This window comes from Schistocerca piceifrons, chromosome 2, assembly GCF_021461385.2.
Source record: "Schistocerca piceifrons isolate TAMUIC-IGC-003096 chromosome 2, iqSchPice1.1, whole genome shotgun sequence".
Classification (NCBI taxonomy): domain Eukaryota; kingdom Metazoa; phylum Arthropoda; class Insecta; order Orthoptera; family Acrididae; genus Schistocerca; species Schistocerca piceifrons.
In genome coordinates this window covers 564,097,062-564,113,925 of record NC_060139.1, presented here as the reverse complement: position 1 = coordinate 564,113,925, position 16,864 = coordinate 564,097,062, and the positions used below count along the sequence as shown (strand labels likewise).

Sequence of the window (16,864 nt, the reverse complement as noted above, 5' to 3'; positions counted from 1 at the left end):
TTCGAAAGTGAAGAAGTTGTGGGGCAGGATGAAGCTGGCTAAGGAAACGAGGAAAGAGGTTTTAGGTAGGGTGGCAGGTGATCGGCGTGAAAGGAAGTGCTCCAATGCAGCGAGGCCCTGGACGTGCGGAATATTTGTGTACAAGGAAATGGCATCAATGGTTACAAGGATGGTTTCCGGGGGCAACAGATTGGGTAAGGACTCCAGGCATTCAAGAAAGTGGTTGGTGTCTTTGATGAAGGATGGGAGACTGCATGTAATGGGTTGAAGGTGTTGATCTATGTAGGCAGAGATACGTTCTGTGGGGGCTTGGTAACCAGCTACAATGGGGCGGCTGGGATGATTGGGTTTGTGAATTTTAGGAAGAAGGTAGAAGGTAGGGGTGCGGGGTGTTGGTGGGGTCAGGAGGTTGATGGAGTCAGGTGAAAGGTTTTGTAGGGGGCGTAAGGTTCTGAGGATTCCTTGAAGCTCCGCCTGGACGGAGGGTACGGAGTCATTCCAATCCTGGGAGCGGAAAGACTTACCTTAGGGGGAAAAAATGACAGGTATACACTCGCACACACACATATCCATCCACACATACAGACACCTGTGTGTATATATATATATATCACTTATCTGTGTATATAAATGTAAATATTTGTTATGTGTATCTACCTGGTGAATTCCATATCATGATCAATGGTTGATAAATAAATATGAATATGAAGATGTGGAAACGGGTTTTTGATAGAGGTTGGTTGTAAAGCATCATTCTTTAGCCGCATCTGGAAAAAAATCTCTAGGCACTTTGTATTTTGAGTGTGAGAATAATATATGACTCATGACTTTTTCTGGGATATTATCACAATCGCTAAAAGGGAGTCACAGTGTGATGTTGATGTAGATTTTAGACTTTGTACCTACAGTCCTCACATGTCTTACGTGACAGTAGCTGACAGATCTAGTCCAAAATTTGACACGCATTCCAGTGGTAGCACTGTTCTTACATGAATAATTGTGTAAGTTGGTAAAACAGCTAAGTGCACAAATAGCATAAATGCAGGATAAATAAAGCATGTATCTGCATAAACTTAAAATTCATATGTGTTGTATGGAATTGGTTGATGTCAGCAACTGTACTATAAATATAATGTTTACTGCTTCAGTCCATTTCTACTAATTTTAAACATAACATGTTTCAGCAACATGCTACCATCATCAGATGCTTTACAGTTACATGCACATTAGTCCGAAGTGTGATGAGGTTTATTTGCTGGGTGTGTCAGTGAGGTTACATACTGAAATTGAACCCTGTACAGAAAAATCAATTTATTTCAGTGTGTATCGTATATGAGTTGCATGTTTAAATCATTCATTGATGTCCTACTTTTGATGGATATGTATTTGTCTGGCACAAAGAGCATAGCAATAAACACAACTCCGTCGCTTGACACTTTCACATTTGGAATGTAAACAATTGAATGTAAAAGTCTTGAGTGATGGTGTTGTGTTTACTGCTGTACTCTGTGTGCCAGATAAATACATATACAATAAAAATGTAAGGGCATCAATGAATGGTTTATACATACAACTTGTTCAAGCTATACATTAAATAAATGGTCTTACTGTACAGAGTTACATTTCAGTAAGTAACCTCACCCATCAAATAAATGTTATCACATTTAAGACTTACACACACACACACACACACACACACACACACACACACACACACACACACACAAAGCACATGGTGATGGGAGCATGCTGCAGAAACAGCTTGTGCTGATAAATATTTGTGAAAAATGACAGAAGCAGTGGAAATAATTTCATAAATACATCTGCTTTATATTTTGATAACAGAAATTTCATGACTGTGTTGTAAACATGCATGATGTTTCAAAATTACGACGACAAACTTTGAAGATATGTAGAAGGTGTCTTGAAGAACAAAATGAGGATAAGAACCCATGCCCAAAAATGTCATCCTATGATGATACAGAACATAAAGTTACAGGTATTGGCACCTGCCTCTGGGCCTCTCCTCTGACAGCAGGCATGACTTCGTACGCAAACAGACCAGGAGCAGAACATCTTGCTATGTACGTGACAGCAGTCTGGACATTAGATGGTGCTGTTTCTAATTAGAAATCTATGTTATTTAACGTGACTGTTGCTACTTATTCCGCTTCTGTGGAGGGGAAAATGATACTTTTACATAAAGCTTAGTTTCTATGTCTTACCTCCTGTTTTAAATTCATAAATAATCATTATTATCCTAACAACTTACCAAAAGATGAAATTGTAAATCAGAACAACAAAGATTGTCCCAAAAACTGACAGTAGGAGTGATCCAATAAAAAGTGAAGTCCAATAATGGCTATGCAACCACAGCTGTAAATAAAGTAAGTCTAATTAATGCCTGTATAAAAGAACTATGTAGAAAGGTTATTCAGTAGTTGTTTAAGTGGAATAGACATTTACCTTAAGGTTGCAGACGACCATTACATTATGAAAAATTATTGTTCCAAAGCCAGCAAAATCAACTGGGCTACTGTCATATAGAAGCACTGGATTTGATGCCAGTAACAGCCATGGCAAGAAATAAGCAACCACTGAATGCCATATTCCTGCAAAGTAGAGAAATTTACTTTCTGTAGGCATTGCCAATGCATCAAATTCCTAACACAGCCACTATTAACAAATGTAAAATGCAAATTTCAAAACTTTTAATGGATAAATACAGTCAGCTGTTCTCAACAGCTGTTAATATTATGATACTACAGATATTGACATCACAAAATTCATATGATGATCATAGTGACATTCTGCCACTAAATGTATACACAACGAAACAGTATTATGAGAGGAGACAACTATTCACTGTGCAAAGGAAGCACAGGAGAATGTGAAGCCACATAAACAAGCAGTGACTATTGCAACACAACTTTGGAACTTATAATTTTCAATTTTCTGCCTGTCTTCTTCACTGAATCATTATTTCAGATGGAGCAAGTGAGATGAATGTGTAAGTTGAGGAAAATGGAGTGCTAGATACAATAAGGAGGAGAGGAAGAGTAAGTAGGAAGGTCAGCAATACATGGGTAGAGACATTTCCAACTGTAGACTTGAGTAGTCACTTACATAAATGCAATGAACTATGAGATAAAAGGCAAGGTCAATGGAGGCTATCAAGAAAACAGTGTGGAGGAAAATACAGCACACACAATATGAGAAGAGGCATAAAGAAGGAAGGTTAACATTTAAAGTCACATCAAAGTTGACGTCATTAGTGATAGGACACAAGCTTAGACTGAATGAAATAAGAGTGGTGGACAGCTATAGCTTATTTAAACATTCACTCTACTGTTTAGCCAAATGGAAAATTGGCCCTCAATACTCAACTGAACTGAGTCCTATGCATTAACTTCTCCACCAACCTACTTGGTGTGAGATAAGAAATAGAATGAGATTGCACATTAGCTATAATTAAAGAAGGAGTGGGAAGAAATATGAAATTGGTGGGGAGAGGGATGGAAATGAAATGGAAATAGGAGCAGAGTATTTTGGAGGAGAGGAACTAAGACTAGTGTGTGTGAGTTGTAAAAGCAGCCACTGAAGTTGACTAGTTAGTGTTGATCCACATGTGTTTCCATCTGTATGGTCAAGCATACCACTGTCCATAGTTTGGTAATAGCCATTCATACATGCAAATAATTTGTGGCCAAGCTCATATAGCAAATGGTGCAGTGGTTGCAACAAAGAATGTGCTAGATGGCTGAGTGCAATAAATAGATCTTACATCTGGTCTCTTTGGAGGATATATGGAAGTGGAGTTGAAGGTAAGAGTTTCATAAGATGGACTAGGGTATCTCAAAGGTAGTGCAAGTAATGGAATACCACTTTGGAAGAGACAGGTAGGATTTTTGGGAAAATATTTCTCCGCACAATTTGTAATAAAAGGCAACTGAAGCCACTTTCCTGACCCTGTTTCCAAATACTTCCTGTCCACTTCATTTAGGATTAAGACTCCTCCACACATCTACTTGTAATTAAATTGTTTGTCTATGTGTACATCTCACTCAACCAGTTAATTAAGCTGGGTGTGAGAGTGAACAAGTCATCAGGAATTCCAGGGTATGAATAAAGTGGACAGCATTGGACTAAATGTTCAATTGTCTGCTCTTCTTGATTACATTCACACACTGGTGAACTGATCCAGCCCCACTTCAGGTACAACAAGAGCAGACAACTGAACATTTAGTCCAACACTGTCCACTTTATTCATACCCTGGAATTCCTGATGACTTGTTCACTCTCACACCCAGCTTAATTAACTGGTTGAAAAACACAGACTTTAAGGTTTAATCTTGTCTAATATCATATGTATAAAATCATTTGCCTTATATCAACTGTATATTGTATAAAATCACCATACAATTAAATAAATAAATAAATTACTCTCCTCCTTTGTCACCATCTCACACCATATCCTCTCTTCCGTGCTCTACACTGTCTTCTCAACAGCCCACCTATATTCTGTCCCTACTCCACCATTCCTTTAGCCATGTTCTGCATTTCTGTGTGCAACATGTCTCTACTCCTGCAGCACCAGGTGTAGTTGTCTCTGCTGATGTATTCTTGGCATTTTCTTATGCAGCCTCTCACTCTTCCTACACCTGAATGTCCCCCTTCTTCCTTGCACATTCCATGTCCACACTGCCATGTCAATTAGAAACAACCATTTACTACATTTGGGCAATCACATCACAGTGTTTCAATCCTTGTTTATGTGGCTGTATGCTGATCAATGATTCCTCTGTATGTTGAGTGGTGTTCTCTCCCTTGTTCTTGAATGATTAGTTATAGCTTTATCAGAGTATAACCCTAAAAAGTGCTTCTGCTTGAAAACATTAACTACAGTGCAAAAAAATATTCGTTCTAGAAGAAAATAAAACTCTATGTACTGTTCAAATTTAAAAGTCTGCATTAGGAACTTATATAGTATTCATGAAATGTTTGTGTGATTCGTTATTTATGGAAAAGAATGAAAAACTTGAGACTGAATCTTTATAGTCCCAATGTTTTGTCTTTAAGATATTCCTTCTCAGGTGGTTTGTCATTTTCTGTTCATTCTCTACCTTACATCTGTATTTCCTTTCTAGCTGCAACTATCCTAGTTGTTGCCAATTATCTCCTTTCTTACTAAAGCCTATTTTGAGTTTTATTTCAATGTAGTTCTGCACCCATATTTTATGGGACAGTGAGTTCATGAACAAAGCTCTGCTGAACTCAGCCACATCCTTGCAGTGCTTCACATACTCAACCATTAAAAATTCTAATATTTCATTATAAAAAGAAATGTATTGTCTTACCCAAACATGTCCACTGGAAGAATGTTGACCAAGTCATATACACATTTCTTGAAATTTCTTTATAATAATGTGGGTAGGCAATTAATTTCGTTGATGGACGTGTTTGCTCAAATATACCATATATAAGAATTGGTAATGATGTGCAAATCACATTGAACATTGTTAAATACAAACTGTCATACAAGGCCTGAAAAATTAATGCCATACATCAATGTTTCATACTGTAATAACATGATATTAAGATATATTAAATAAACATAGAAATTTGAAAAGAAGAATGTTAGACACTTTCAAAACTTTTGTGTGTGTGTGTGTGTGTGTGTGTGTGTGTGTGTGTGTTAAGTGTCAACATGCAGTGTACAAATTTGATGTGATCTGTCTCAGGAAAGACAACTACACAGTTGTTAATCAATACTGCAAACCAATAAGCTAGAAATAAAGGCCCTTACAGAAAGGAAAATTTATTCTGGATAAATGTCCTCCAAATCAGAGAATCATATCCTCCTGGAAGAACCTTGTTAAAATCAGCTGGCAATTTTTGTCCTTACAATCCTCGAAGTTTCAGCTGTGAATGCCTATGAAAGCAAAACAATAATATTTCTGCATTTTATATTCTGACACTAAATCTACTACTCTAATGCTACTCTACTACTCTACTACTCTAATGCTTCCAGGAATATGATGCCCAAACAGAAAGACACTAAAATTTGTTCCAAAGTAAGAAAAATAGATTGGGAAGCATACAATATGATGAAAAGTGTGCCGGGTAATGGTAGACAGTCTCGCCAGTATTTGTCAGTGGTGTTCCCCATAAGACAGTAGGAATGCTACAAAAGTTTCTCCATTGCCATGAATACTGACAACACATAACCCCCCAAGAAAACATGAAAAAGGGGTGTTGTAATCTTCAAGCCAGATATGTGTTTGAGCAAAGATAGTTGGAAAGCTCCCAATAATACAAAAATGTACTGTGTTTCAATCTTTGAGGATCTGAGCAAATGAAAAGCCTTGTCATGATTCATAAGGGAATTATTATCCAATGGAAGATACTGAAGAGGTAACACTGCACAAGGACCAACAAAAGAGGAACAGGATTTTTGGCCATGCTGAAGTCCTGTTTGTTGAGTATCGTAGTTATGCAATTGTTACTGAGCTTAAACTTTGTCCTTACTCAGTGGAAATTTTCATCAAAATTGGTCAGCTCAGCGACTGCAGATGAGCAGCTTCCAGTTAATCTATCTTTTTTTCTATCTTTCTTTTTTTTATCAGTGGTGTTGACTGGTTTGATGCAATCTGCATCAACTTCCTTTTAGAGTCAGAAGAAAAGACAGTTTTAATATAGGCCTCTCATAAATTGCCACAGTGCTGTGTGCTTGATCCAAAGACCCCCAAACAGAAGAAAATACATAGGTAAAAGAATAGAGAGGTGACATGGTCAAATTTTGTGTTCAGTTGGAAAGGACTATTTAATAAGAAATTTCTAGCAGTAGGTCAAACAACAAATTCTCATTATCTTAAAGGCCTGGATTATTTATGGTTAGAATTCTTGGAATTCAACTGAATATTAAGGCCAAAACTCATGATTATGTTCCACAACAGTGTCCCTGACCTCAAATGGAAATTTGTATGTAGTTTTGTCTGCCAGAAAAACAATTATAGCCCTTGTCTGTCATATGTGTTCATCTATTTGACTCTAGATTCATGGTAATTCCTGCAACTCAAGCTGATTATGAACTGAGACCATGGTAACATCACACAGGGTATTTACAGGGAATGTACTTGAGTTTTTAAAGAGATCACACAAAAGGAGTTGAGTGGCTTTTACTTAAAAAATTTACATTTAATTAATGAAAAGTTGCTCCATTACCTGAAGATAAAGTTTCAGAACCAGCACCCTCCAAACACAGAGAAACTAATCAAAATTTACATTTATTCAGCTATTTATTGATTCTGTAATAAAAAAAAAGAAATTTTGAATATAAGTAGAGGGCCTGTCTTGTTGCTGTGCTTGTTGCTGCATCGGCATTTCTATATTTATCTGTTTCTGTAATTGTTTGCCAATAATGAAATAGTCCATTACTAGTGTAGGAGTTAGTGATTTTGGCACAAAATGGTCAGTTTTAAAAGTATTTCAATATTCTATCATTTAATTCTGCACACACACATACAAACACACACTGATTCCTCTCCAAAATTGCTTCCTACCAGAGTATTTGTTACACATATGAGGGTAAGGTAAAAAGTTCTTGGCCTGGCAGTGAAAACTTTGTTCACGTAAGTTTAATCTCTGAAGTGCAATTCTGAAATTCTATAAAATTCTCGTAACTGGCTGCTGTAACCTATTCAGTGGCCTGAAAAAACTTCAATTTGAAAATTTCTTTACATATGGAAATACCTATAAGTTAAACAGTTCTAGATCTGGAGAATAGGGTGGATGTAACATATATTTTAAATCCTTCTATTTTACCACTGCAGAAGCAATTTTATGGTCATTTGTACTGTCTTGATGACAGTCCCACCCCATTCACTTTTTTGTCCAGACCTCTTCTTGCAACTTTCTTTCTTTTTTCCGCCCAGAAGACTTGCTTATTGTTTGGTATTACTGTTTTATCCTTTTACAGTTAACCAGTAAGAAGAATCTATATTGCTTCCCAGGTAGGTGAACTGGTACAGAACTAGTGGCTTCCATCTACTGTTATGACAATAATTACATTTTTGTTTTGAAATGGAGGCTCGACACCACATCCACATTAATAGCTCAGGGCTGAAAATCTGTTGGATTCTTTTGAAAATGGTCCAAACATTTAAGAGAAAACTGTTTTTAGCCTTTGGTCAGCTTTCAAAAGTGTGACAATTATTTAGCACAAAGCTTTCTCATAATCAACTCTGCATGTCAAATATACTATTTTTTTGCTATGCTCATAGCCTCAGCTATTCCATAGAGCCTCTATTGACAAATGTTCAATTGTGCACTTTCTTAATGTTTTTAACTGTGATTGCACTTTAGGGATATCGTTTTTGTGCAGTTTTTTGAGGAAAGTTTGGCCTGGTTTCAACTTGGTCATCCATTTTGTAATTTAAAAAAAGGAAGAGTAGACTTCATCAACTTAGAATGATTTCTGTTAGTGACAATCCATCAAAAAGTAAGGATTTTGTGACAGTGCAGTGTTCCAGTCCATCTAGTTGAGCGACCGCATAAAAAAAAATTGTATCGATCAAGTTAAACACTTGGCTTTCATTACTGTGGAATGTGTACCAACATAATAAGAACAAAACCTCACTGATATCAATATCAGGTTGAGAACTTTTCACTTTGCCTCATATCAAACTTTAGTAATGTGTGAATTCGTGTTTCTGTAAATTAGCATATCAGCCTGGACTGTCATTGTAACATAATAATTCAGGTGTAGCTGTCAAACCACTTTTGTTTTTTAAAAAAGATAAAAGCCTTTTGTGACACATTTAAGTATGGCATGAATTACTTTAAATCATTACCTGTGTTGAATATAGGCAGTGGAACTGGAAAAAGACTTGCGGTGTGATGAAAAATATGTTTTTGTAAAAGAAGTACAGTACAAGTGTTGATATGCGCTCATAATACCAGTGGCCATGCACAAGAAGAGTGCGTCTCAGAAATCTGAATCGTGCAAATGCAAAATCTGAACACCTTACGGCTTGTCGACCTTCTTTTCCCACTATTCCTGAAAGAAAAAAATTATGCCTATATTAAAAGTAATATGCCTATGGGAAAAGTAATACAAAATACTGTAGTACTGTACTGGGGCTAAAAAATAAGTGGCACCAAACACAATGTCAGGAAAATTACAGAACAAGAACTTAATTACAAGACATTTGGCGGCATACAACAGTATCCACAAGATATAATTAGGAAAGTTCTAAAACTGAAGATAAAACATTAAAAAAATTAATAAAACTGGAGAAACTCTTCTACATCAAAATAACTAACAGGAGAAAGAATGGGAAATCCAGGATATTGTAACAGGAGAAAGAGATACACTTAGCTGCCACACCTGCTTTTCAGCACCATGAGGTTGTTCAAAAGCTCCATTACCAGTTTGTCCCATTACTTAGAAAGAGTTTTGTAGATGTCTATAACACTCCTTGATGGTTGCTAATGTGACACAGTTTGTCTCCTGAATGCATCTCTGTGATGTATGTTACTAAACGTCTAACCTGGATAATGTGCCTGTTGCAGGCTGCATATCTAATGGCTTCCAGGGGGAAGAAAAGTTTGATTTTCAATATCTCAAACAGTTATTGACTGAATTTAAAGAATTAAAATGCTGTCATAATCTACCCATTAAGAGCTATAATCTAATGTCAAAATTTCAGCACAATAAGTTAAGTATTATGGTTAAAAACTGTATAAATGTTGATACAGCATTATTTTAGTGTGTAAATTACCCAAACTATTCTAATCCAGTGCTTGAGAATGAGGGCATTAAGTGACTTCCAACAAACTTTATAAATAACTCCAATCCTTCACAAAACTTTCTCCGACTGACACCCTCCACAAAATGATGAAAGCACAAAAGCTTGTCGCTTACTACATTTTTGCTGTTCTTGCTGTAAAATTACAGCATCAGGCCTGACATTTTAATACATTGCTTCTTTACTACTACGTGTACAACTACATACTTACTCTGCAAGTCACCATATGGGGTATGGCAGAATGCGGCTTTACCACTACTAGTCATTTTCTTCCCTATTTCACTCGCAAATGGAGCAAGAGATAAACAACTGTCAATATGCCTCCATAGAAGCCATAGTTTCTCTTATCTTATTTTCATGGTCCTTAGGTGAAATGTAAATTGATGGCAGCAGAATCATTCTGTAGTCAGCCGCAAATGCTGGTTCTATAAATGTTATGAATAGAGTTTCATGAAAATGTGCTGTTGCCTCCAGGAATTCCCATTTGAGTTCAAAAAGTGTGTCCATAATTCTCACATGTTGACTGAACCTGCCAGTAACAAATCTAGCAGCATGACTCTGCATTGTTTCAGTGTCTCCATTTAGTCTGACCTGGTAGGGATTCCAAACACTTGAGCAGTACTTACAAACAGCCCATACTAGTGCTCTGTAGGAGGTCTCCTTTATAGATGAGCACAGTTAACCATTCACCTTTCCTACTGTTGATCTTATGTGCTTGTTCCATTTCATATTGGTTTGCAGTGTTACACCTAGAGGCTGTATTACACGGCAGCACATCACATTACTAATACTGTATTTGAATACTACAAGATTGTTTTTCCTACTCACCTGTATTAACTTGCATTTTTCTACATTTAGAGCTAGCTGGCATTCATCATAACAAATAGAAATTCTGTCTACGTCATCTCGAATCCTTCTGTAGTCATTCAACCATGATACTTTCCCATATACTACACTTTTTCAGACATTATCTACATATATCACTGGACATGTCAGCAAAATTATATCATTGTGCAACACACAGTTCAGGAGATTTGATGGTTTATACATGGAAGTTTGGTTCATTAAAGAATGGTGGTTGGGAGTTTACTGGTACTCTATAACATGAGTGGGGAAACTATAGCCTCTTGGCCAGTCCAGCCCTCAAACATCAATATGGAGGCACATGGATATCATTGAGCTACCTAAACCACAGAAGGTGGAGTGAATTTGTTTTTTATAATTCTTCTTCTGATCTGTATTTAAAAGTTTGCATGGAAGTCACCAACAGTATCACGATATTTCATAAAGTGCTTCCATAAAATGTTTTCATTGCATGAATAAACTTATTTCTGAACAGAGGTTTTTGCTGTTAGGGCACAACAGTGAAAATACTGTAGGAAAGACACATTAAACAAGAAACTAATGATGCATCTGACATGTGGAATGCAACAGTTTTCTCACAGTGATCTGTTATCTTAATATTTCAATGTGATGGTTGACACAAAAGGGAAAGATTGGACATGTTTTCTGATGATAAAGCTGTTGTTGCTTGGTTCTTATGAAGACAATGCAGTTTTTGAAAACTGGTGTCATCTCATCACAAAACATTCTGAGTGCTGCAGTGAACTGCTTGAAGATCAAGAGTGCAAAAGTCATGCCAAATGTTGGTTCATTCAAGTAATAACAACATTTTTCATGAAACAGTACAAAAATGATCCTGACAATAGACACATATAAAAGTATGAGTGACTCACTACAAAGCTTTCGGAACTAATAGTTCCTCTGTCTGTTAAGAGAGAGAGATACGTTAGGGAATTCTTTTCGTATCCTCATCCTCACAACAGGTGGATCTGTCATTCTTGAGTATAAGTAATCTGCCATTCCTTTTCAACCTGCTCCAACTTATTCATATATTCTCCCTGACAAATGAACTATTAGTTCTGAAAGCTAGGTAGTGTGTTCCTATTCTTTTTATATGTGTCTACAGACAGCAGTATATATTTCATCCCCTCAAATTAATTTCTGGCTAGAAATTCTGTCTCATAATCAGCTGAATTATTCTTTGATTCAAAAATGATCATGTAACTACAAAAGCTAGTTTTGTTGTTACATTTAATATTGCAAAATAGAACAAGTTGTTTAAATACACACATAAGTATCATGTGGCTCCACTTGATAAAATTTGTTAAGAGAGTGTGGGAGCTATGAGAAGAATGGCAAAAATATTCCTACCTAAGAATTATTGTATGGCATGGGCAAGTTTGAAAAGAAATATGATAAAATGTCAACTTTTCAGAATTTGAATACAATGATGATTGGTGCCTATGAAGTAGTAAAGTAGTGCATAAAGTTGAGTGGTCTGCACAATGAGTTTTTGTGCCATTTCAGAGATTCAGAAAATTGGAAAGTAAGTTCAAAATATTCTTAAGTATATTTATTGTAAACATGAAACATGTATGAGAAAATCTGCAATTTGAGCTGTTTACAGTTCAACAGTGTGCTTAAAGCTTCCTTTAATCCTGGTAAATCTTCCAGGTTGTATAGCCATGCTTCATGAGACATTTCCCTTCTTAACGACCACACAACCCAGAAGATTTACCAGCAGCTAAAACATCTGACCATGAAAGCCTACATTGTACAATCCCTTTAATTCTGAAAATATCAGTGACTCCTTCAAATTGCTAAGCAGTAAAGGATTTTGACAGGGGAATATGGTGATGTTTGCACCCCCATATACACTCCTGGAAATTGAAATAAGAACACCGTGAATTCATTGTCCCAGGAAGGGGAAACTTTATTGACACATTCCTGGGGTCAGATACATCACATGATCACACTGACAGAACCACAGACACATAGACACAGGCAACAGAGCATGCACAATGTCGGCACTAGTACAGTGTATATCCACCTTTCGCAGCAATGCAGGCTGCTATTCTCCCATGGAGACGATCGTAGAGATGCTGGATGCAGTCCTGTGGAACGGCTTGCCATGCCATTTCCACCTGGCGCCTCAGTTGGACCAGCGTTCGTGCTGGACGTGCAGACCGCGTGAGACGACGCTTCATCCAGTCCCAAACATGCTCAATGGGGGACAGATCCGGAGATCTTGCTGGCCAGGGTAGTTGACTTACACCTTCTAGAGCACGTTGGGTGGCACGGGATACATGCGGACGTGCATTGTCCTGTTGGAACAGCAAGTTCCCTTGCCGGTCTAGGAATGGTAGAACGATGGGTTCGATGACGGTTTGGATGTACCATGCACTATTCAGTGTCCCCTCGACGATCACCAGTGGTGTACGGCCAGTGTAGGAGATCGCTCCCCACACCATGATGCCGGGTGTTGGCCCTGTGTGCCTCGGTCGTATGCAGTCCTGATTGTGGCGCTCACCTGCACGGCGCCAAACACGCATACGACCATCATTGGCACCAAGGCAGAAGCGACTCTCATCGCTGAAGACGACACACACGTCTCCATTCGTCCCTCCTTTCACGCCTGTCGTGACACCACTGGAGGCGGGCTGCACGATGTTGGGGCGTGAGCGGAAGACGGCCTAACGGTGTGCGGGACCGTAGCCCAGCTTCATGGAGACGGTTGCGAATGGTCCTCGCCGATACCCCAGGAGCAACAGTGTCCCTAATTTGCTGGGAAGTGGCGGTGCGGTCCCATACGGCACTGCATAGGATCCTACGGTCTTGGCGTGCATCCGTGCGTCGCTGCGGTCCGGTCCCAGGTCGACGGGCACGTGCACCTTCCGCCGACCACTGGCGACAACATCGATGTACTGTGGAGACCTCATGCCCCATGTGTTGAGCAATTCGGTGGTATGTCCACCCGGCCTCCCGCATGCCCACTATACGCCCTCGCTCAAAGTCCATCAACTGCACATACGGTTCACGTCCACGCTGTCGCGGCATGCTACCAGTGTTAAAGATTGCGATGGAGCTCCGTATGCCACAGCAAACTGGCTGACACTGACGGCGGCGGTGCACAAATGCTGTGCAGCTAGCGCCATTCGACGGCCAACACCGCGGTTCCTGGTGTGTCCGCTGTGCCGTGCGTGTGATCATTGCTTGTACAGCCCTCTCGCAGTGTCCGGAGCAAGTATGGTGCGTCTGACACACCGGTGTCAATGTGTTCTTTTTTCCATTTCCAGGAGTGTATGTGTGAACCGATATTTTTGATCATAAAGCAATGTAAGCATGAACTGCATTTGTGTATGATGGCCAGTCATATTCAGATGTATCAGAAATCCAAAGAGATTTGGAGGAGTTCATGTGTGGATTCGAACACTGACATTAAACTTGATATATATATATTTGTTTTCAGTTTTGTTTAAGTTTGTTCTGTATTCACAAGATGTGGAAGATGGACAGTTACTAACATGGATATGTACAGGTGTCCTCATCTAATAGCCTCTTCTGAGACGCTTTAGGTAGAAGTATGTCATCAGCCCAAGCTGCCTACTCCTATTAGAATCTAGCTTCCTTCTTTGAAGACAGAGCCTTGACAGAGTTTTACATACACTTTCATAACATTTTCCTCCCTGACTGGCATGAGCTCCCTCTCTGTAGTTTGATCCTCGGCATGGCTTGGCTACTGGCCCACTGCATAACCAAGAACTCTGGAACTGGCACAAAAAGAGAAAAGTCTACCCATCCTTGCTCTATCGGACTGAGAATAGCAGACCATGCTGGCCAGTGTACTGTATTTACTCGAATCTAAGCTGCACTTTTTTTCCAGTTTTTGTAATCCAAAAAACTGCCTGCAGCTTAGAATCGAGTGCAAAGTAAGCGGAAGTTCTGAAAAATGTTGGTAGGTGCCACCACAACTAACTTCTGCCGTCGAATATATGTAGCGCTACACAGGCATGCTTTGCAGGCACAAAAGTAAATACTGGTGCCAAAACCTCGCCGTCGAATATATGTAGTGCTACACAGGCATGCTTTGCAGGCACAAAGGTAAATACTGGCGCCAAAACCTCTGTGTGTGTAAAAAAGTGGAAGACAAGCTTTTTTCTCTGCCTCGAGTTTCGACCACTGCATTTTCATACATTATCCAACGAAGTAAATACAAATTCTGTATTGTTCATCTTCGAATGTAGCAGCATTTCAATGTACTATGAAAATCCAACTGGCAAGACTGTTTGGGATGTTTGTCAATATGGCCAACTCTACATTCTGAATTTGTTCCTACCTATGAGAAGAGATGGTTGCTGATAGGAACTTTTATGAATTGTGAATCACATGCAGTGTTCTCCTCACCATAAGATTAATACGAATATAAACATTTTGCCATGTATTGTTTCGTGTTTGCTGCTATCTCATTTAAATCCTGTCTGCCTAATAAACTACAAAACTAGAGTGAGACAACAGCAAATGCGGAAGAATATACATATCATGTCATGTTTATATTCATATTATTATGCCTAATAGTGATACAGTTAGAAATTAAGCACGACAATTGACTAGAGTTTTAAATCTAAGATGACTCTAATTTCTGTGCGGAATGTAATGTACTAAAGAGACGTCTGCAAAGATTTTCAAACAGAGAAAAATTTTCACTAAACTCTCGTTCAGAACATCTTCTATCATACACAGTCTATCATTTGGTTTTTGTTGATCATTATCAAAGAAAGCAGCAGTGTGAGTAACAACAAATAGCAGTCTCTTGCCATTGTTTCGCCAATGAGACGATTCCTCTCTCTTTTATTTATTGTAAGCGGCAGTAGCGCGCACAAAAGCAAGCCATGCCGCGAGCGGCGACAGGCCGTAGACACTCATTATCAGAATGCGACAAACAGTGCAGGACACAGTACAGTAATGCATTTTCAGCTTAGAGTGACGTAAACACCTATAACAAAGAGAAAGGCACTTATCAGATCAAAGAAAAATAAGCAATCGATTCAAACCAGACGAAGCACGTGAAAAAGGAAGGGTACCCGTAAAATATGGATGGAGCGCCTGACGCATAGCAATGGCTACCTGGTAAAGCTTAACTGCTAAGCTCATGACTCGAACGAAACTACTGTAGCTGTATCGTCATTCATTCGACCTAAATTGTGTCTCATATTACAATGGACCAACTTTGTTTAGATATGGAGGTGCGGCCTAAAACTTTTCTCTCCCCCTGAATTTCGAGTCTCAAATTTCAGGTGCAGCTTAGATTCGGGAAAAATTTTTTTCCTTGATTTCGAGTCTCATTTTTCAGGTGCGGCTTAGATTCGAGTGCGGCTTAGATTCGAGTAAATACGGTGTATGGCAGATATCTTCATATGTGAAAATTCATTTATCAGTACTGCTTTGTAGGGATGGGGATTATCATCCCTTAAAAGGAGGCATGAGCTGTACGAAATTATGAAAAGTTGCATGTGTAAATGCATTAATTCATATCAGTAGCTCCATGCATTAAGGGCATGAATGAATTTATCTTTCCACAATGCTGAGAACACACAAAATAACTTGACTCATACCTTCACAAACAATGTGGTTAGGGAGGGGCAATGGTAATGGTGGCTGTGTTGTGAATGGCCATCATGTGTTAAGGAAGGTGCAGTTTAACAGCTGAAGCCTATGCACAAATGCATATCTCACATAATATGTAAGTTACAGCTAGCAAATCTGCAAATGAGCATATTAACAGGTTATGTGAATATGGGCAATAATTCGACAAATATAGACACTCAAAGTCAATAGTTTCTCACTGGAGTACTTGAAATGAAATAGCCACACATGGTGCTGACAATGTAAAATAAAGAACATATGTCATGTGGAAATTATGAGTCAGCCACATGACAACCTATTCATCTTTATTAACTAATAAAAATTTCTTTTCCTTTTCCCGCATCTTTCCCGAAGTAGTGAAACCTTGCAAGTACATGTAGCTATGTTTTCTCCCTCCTTTATCCTCTTTATTGTGCAGCTGGAACTTTGTGGTTTCTGAAATCCTTTGAAGCACACTTTTAATGGTATTTTTGCTTTCTCGTTTGCCTCTTTGTATGACATAAATTCAGTGGCATTACACATTATCACACTTTCCTGATTATGAAGAACTTTGCCTGCCCCTACAGTGC

General features: G+C 38.6%; 1 protein-coding gene across 1 annotated transcript in view; it reads right to left on the bottom strand.

The window, feature by feature from the left end:
* LOC124777471 (phospholipid-transporting ATPase IF-like) overlaps nucleotides 1-16,864 on the bottom strand; it is a 442,189-nt gene that overhangs the window by 53,807 nt on the left and 371,518 nt on the right. Inside the window, exons 20-23 of the mRNA XM_047252898.1 lie at nucleotides 8,853-9,058; nucleotides 5,358-5,544; nucleotides 2,467-2,612; nucleotides 2,273-2,376 (exon numbers count right to left, since the gene is read on the bottom strand). Of these exons, the coding sequence (XP_047108854.1) occupies nucleotides 2,273-2,376; nucleotides 2,467-2,612; nucleotides 5,358-5,544; nucleotides 8,853-9,058 (643 nt within the window). The remainder of the gene's footprint in view (nucleotides 1-2,272; nucleotides 2,377-2,466; nucleotides 2,613-5,357; nucleotides 5,545-8,852; nucleotides 9,059-16,864) is intronic.